The 4,554-nt window shown below is 41.6% G+C and overlaps 1 protein-coding gene across 1 annotated transcript in view; it reads right to left on the bottom strand.

Annotated features, from left to right (window-relative positions):
- Positions 1–180: 180 nt before the first annotated feature.
- The window catches only part of LOC135512238 (mitogen-activated protein kinase kinase kinase kinase 3-like), a 66,131-nt gene continuing 61,757 nt past the window's right edge, over positions 181–4,554 (bottom strand). The window contains 7 exon segments of the mRNA XM_064934047.1: positions 181–1,605; positions 2,910–2,965; positions 3,111–3,181; positions 3,451–3,543; positions 3,674–3,742; positions 3,831–4,002; positions 4,250–4,353. Coding sequence (XP_064790119.1) covers positions 1,518–1,605; positions 2,910–2,965; positions 3,111–3,181; positions 3,451–3,543; positions 3,674–3,742; positions 3,831–4,002; positions 4,250–4,353 — 653 coding nt within the window. The 3' untranslated portion in view covers positions 181–1,517.

Genomic DNA, 4,554 nt, shown 5'->3' with positions numbered 1-4,554 from the left:
TTAGCTACAAAGCTAGCAAACTAGACAATGTGAAACTTATTCAACATTTATTTTGTAATTCAATCAATATTTCTCTACGACAAACAGACACACAAGCTTCAGCTCCTTCTTTTAATGTGTTAACTTGTTTCATAAATCTGTTACACATTTGAAACAAAATATAGGCAATTATACAGTATGTAAAACCAACCGATTTTATTTTACACTATATACATATAATGTGCATTGCAATATGAAAATGGTAATGCGCCAGGAGGTTAGTTTGTCCATAATCATTACACATTCCTACTGTGTAAATTAAAACCAACATGAATCTTGTAGTGTTTTAACTGACTTTTTCTTCTTCTTCTACACAACTCGTTTCCTTTTGTTCAACATTGCGGTAGAGACACCGCACTAATTTTGGCCATAAATCGAGAACACATTTTGGCATTACATTACAACAACAAAAAATGTAACATTCATATTCTTTTTACATCTTCACTGAGTCCAACAGTAAGGAATGTGTTTTGTCCATTTGACTATAGTGTATATGATCGATATTACCATTGAGAATTACATGATGAAACGGTGGTGATCAAAACAGTACCGCTAGAGTCCGTTTATGTTTGACCTTTGACATTTCTCCCTCCACAGTCTCATTATGGTATTTCAGTAATGTTCAGTGAGTGTTCCATAATAATTCTACCTATGCTAATGCAACCCCTGTGTCACAGCTTGTGAGAACATATGTATGTATACTTAGTTTACAAGCACATATACAGTTACATACAACGGCACTTTTCTTTTCTTCAAATACCTTTTTGTGCAAATTTTAACACCAGTGATCCCACAGTATTAAAAAAAGCATACAACTTAGCTGGGAAGTAAGCCTGCAATTAAAACCGTTTGAAATGTTCATCTCATAGAGTTATAAATGGAAGCTAAAAATGAAATGGTTGTTCTCCCATTAGATATTTCTCAAAGCGAACTACAAAGGGAGTTCCCACATTTGGGATGACGATGCGTGCAGAATGACATTACCAGTAAGTGGTACTTCCTTGCTGCTCAGACTTAGCCAAACCTCAGAGGGGATCAAATCCTGTCCCTTGTCACATGATTAGAGAACAAGAAGTCATTTTTAGTGCTCAAACTGACCCCCTGAACCACCCTTTTAAATCTTTACAGTCTCCATACTGGTACAGAACACCTATCTACATGACCAGTCTTTAGTTTACAACCCCGGAGTAGCCGGGGTCCCTTTCTGCGAAAAAAATAGTACATTTATATTTACAATTAAATAGAGGTCAATTAAGCACTTGGTGGTATGGGCTAAGATGCTAGCAGTGGTGGCAACACTTAATTCTAAAATGAAATCATATAGAAGTCATCCAGTTCTTTGTTACATGCCACAATAAATATAGGTGTTAAAAGGAAGTAAGAGGCAAGTTGGAAGTGGACCCTTGAAGGACCAGTCTTCTGAGAAGCTAAAGCAGTAGTCTGTCTGTAGTGTCTTGTGGAACCAAGACGCTGTGGGATCAGTAGCTGTTCTCGTGTCCTGCCAGGATGTAGAGGTTGCTGGCTGCTGTGGGGTTGTCGGTCGGCCTGCTTTCCAGCACCACCACTCTGAAACACAGGTTCAGTTCAGACTCACACTGTGAAAATATATGTCCCAGAGGGGACCAGGAGGATTACAAATGTAAGCCTCACAAACAGAAAATGCATTTTCACACACCAACAGACACACACCCCCCCCCACATGCACAATCCCAAATCCTACCAATGGACTAATCAAGCACCATAGGCAAAGTCCATCATGTTAAGGTCAAAGTGCTGTAATAGAGTAGTCACTGACCCAAGAAAAACATAAGCTTGCCAAGCATCCATTCCAACTCTATGAATAAGAAACCCTGACACTTCCATGCACTGGCCACCAGAGTACCCTTTCCACAATCATAGGTTTACTCCCAGTAGGTGGTGTTACCAGAGTAACCCAGCAGGGGGAAACATTGAGGGAGATGTGTTAAAGTAACTGTCCAGTGAAAATCTAACTTTTAAAAGTTAATATTCTGTTAACTGATACCCAAACAATGTTGTTGAATCATCCCGTTCTCATTTGTGCCAAAGAATAACTTGGAGAGAAAACCCCCACAAAAAAACACCTACAGTACAGGTCAAATGCTTGCCATCTCCTCAGAGGATGAGGAATCTGTGCCAATCTGTGGTCTACCTGCATGAATATTTTTAACGACTGGTATACCCCCACATTATTTTTGCTGTTGGGGTACACACACACGCACCATTCCAACACAGAGAAGCTGCTTTTTTAACATACTCCATTAAAGCATTTTGGAAGGACTATTTCACTCATATTGTAATGAATTATAGGTCATATTTAATACATTCTGGAAACAGTGGACAGTTACTTTAAAGTGTGTTAAAAACAAAAAGATGTCATCACAAACTCCAAACCAATAGGTTCAGACAAAATTGGAACATTAGAGTCCCAGTTCCCCCTTCCCCACACACACACACACACAGATGGGATGAAATCCAGGGTCCCCACAGGGGACATCCATGGATCAGAAAGCTTGTAGGCTAGGTGAGGCCTGGAGTGACCCGGGGAGCAGTGAGTATACCTGGGCAGATTGGCGGCTCCCTCCTGCCCTGAACTGTCGTGCTGAGAGTTTCTTCATTCACAAAATCAAACAAGCCATTAAGGAGACAAGCAAGCATAAAACCAACAACTAACACCAGAGAATTCAGGCAATCAGGATTCTATACTACTGCAGTAGATCGTTAGAAAACAAACCGGGCATCACGACGACACCCATGTTAATATCATTGCCAGTGTAAAAACGAGTGGGAGTGTGTGTAAGACAGGTGTGTCAGATAAGGTGACCTTGAGCATCATGGACCCCCTTACCCACCTGTCAGATCCAAGCAGGCTGAAGATCCGCGTGTTATCAGAGATTTCCTGGGTGATCTGGGGTGGAAACAGATCATATTCAAACACATACAACAGAATTAAATGGTTTCAAGTTATAAAACAGAACCGGGATTGAACATAGTTTTTTTTTTTTAAACCCTCCGTGTACACAAACAGACAACTAACAATGGCCTCAACTTACCTCATTGGTTTTGAAACTCCGCCCTTGCATGCCATGCCTCCAAAATGCCAGAACGCTATCTTGGAGACACACTGCAAAGACATGTGGGTGTTACACTGAACCATAAAAAGCACACGTAGGAGGTGAGATAAATGCTTCACGGGAAAAACGCTCAGGATATTGAATTATCTTTCTGCATAGAGCTCTATACACAGATGGAAATATCCAACTTTAGCAACAACAGAACCGCGTCTTTGAAATAAATCAATAATCATTTAAAATGTATATTTAATAAAATAACCCCACCTTTGGTGTCTTTGGGCTGGGTAGAAGTGTGAATGACATGGTTATGGAAACATACCTATCGCCTCGATCTGGAAGTTAAAAGTCAGCTCAGCAGACAACTTCCTGCTGGACTTCAACCTTCCTTGTAGGTTCACTATCTTTATACACCCTGATCACAGAAAAGAGTTAATCCATAATGGTTACAGTAACACATTCATAAGTTGGAATTTCTCATTTGAGTGAGAAGAAAATCATTATTTGGATTAGTTCAGCGGATGGGAGGGGGGGGTAAAACGTACTGTCCAGACAAACTAAGATGGTGTCCCTCTCCAACTGGGTGACGTGGATAACACAAGTCTGGGGCGTATCTGAGTGGACAGAAAAACATCTCATCATCAAGAACAATCAATGTCTTAATGAAGATAATCATCATCGTTGCGACCACGTGCCACTGACCGGCCTCTGTGAACCAGGAGGAGGTTGAGTTGGGGTTGACCGTGCCGAAGCGGACCACTTGGCTGAGCTCGATGCCCTTGCTGACGGCCACACAGATGAGCGGGTACTGCTGATCCGGCACCACCAGCATCTCAAACACCTCCAGGGGACAGGGCAGGGGGAAGTCGATGTTCTACAGGAGAGACCAAAGGAGATAGATCAAGCATCCTGTCCCACAAGAAATCACCCATTATCATGTACTGACATGAATCATTTCAACTCGGTTTGAGAGACAAGCAACGTTGACATGCTATTTTAGCTAATCGAATCAGCTTTCCATAACAGGACTGTGTTAAGTTTATCCAAACATCAAAGGTCCCATTCCAACCCTTTACATGGTCAGTCCGCCCAAGAATAACCAGAACCCAACGCTGATTTACCTTGATGAGCATAAACTTCTGCATGGGCTCCACCCACTCCAGCAGAACCACACTGGACTGGAACGCACCACACAGGTACTTGTGACCCGTGTAGGGATTCCTCACTGCACACAAACACACACATTCAAGGTTTTTCACAAATCTCTCTCTGAACTCTTGTGCTATACTCTATCAAAAATGATGTCCTGTGCATTATTTCAGACCTATCCTCAACTTCTCTTATCCAGTTGTGCCGTAAGTCAAGAACAACGCCATGCAGCACTTGATAATACATTTAGCAGACGCCATCATCCAAAGTGTGCATA

The sequence above is a fragment of the Oncorhynchus masou genome, chromosome 24 (assembly GCF_036934945.1).
Source record: "Oncorhynchus masou masou isolate Uvic2021 chromosome 24, UVic_Omas_1.1, whole genome shotgun sequence".
In the NCBI taxonomy this organism is placed as follows: Eukaryota; Metazoa; Chordata; class Actinopteri; order Salmoniformes; family Salmonidae; genus Oncorhynchus; species Oncorhynchus masou.
Note: the sequence above shows the minus strand (reverse complement) of the source record. Positions and strands in the feature narration are given on the sequence as shown.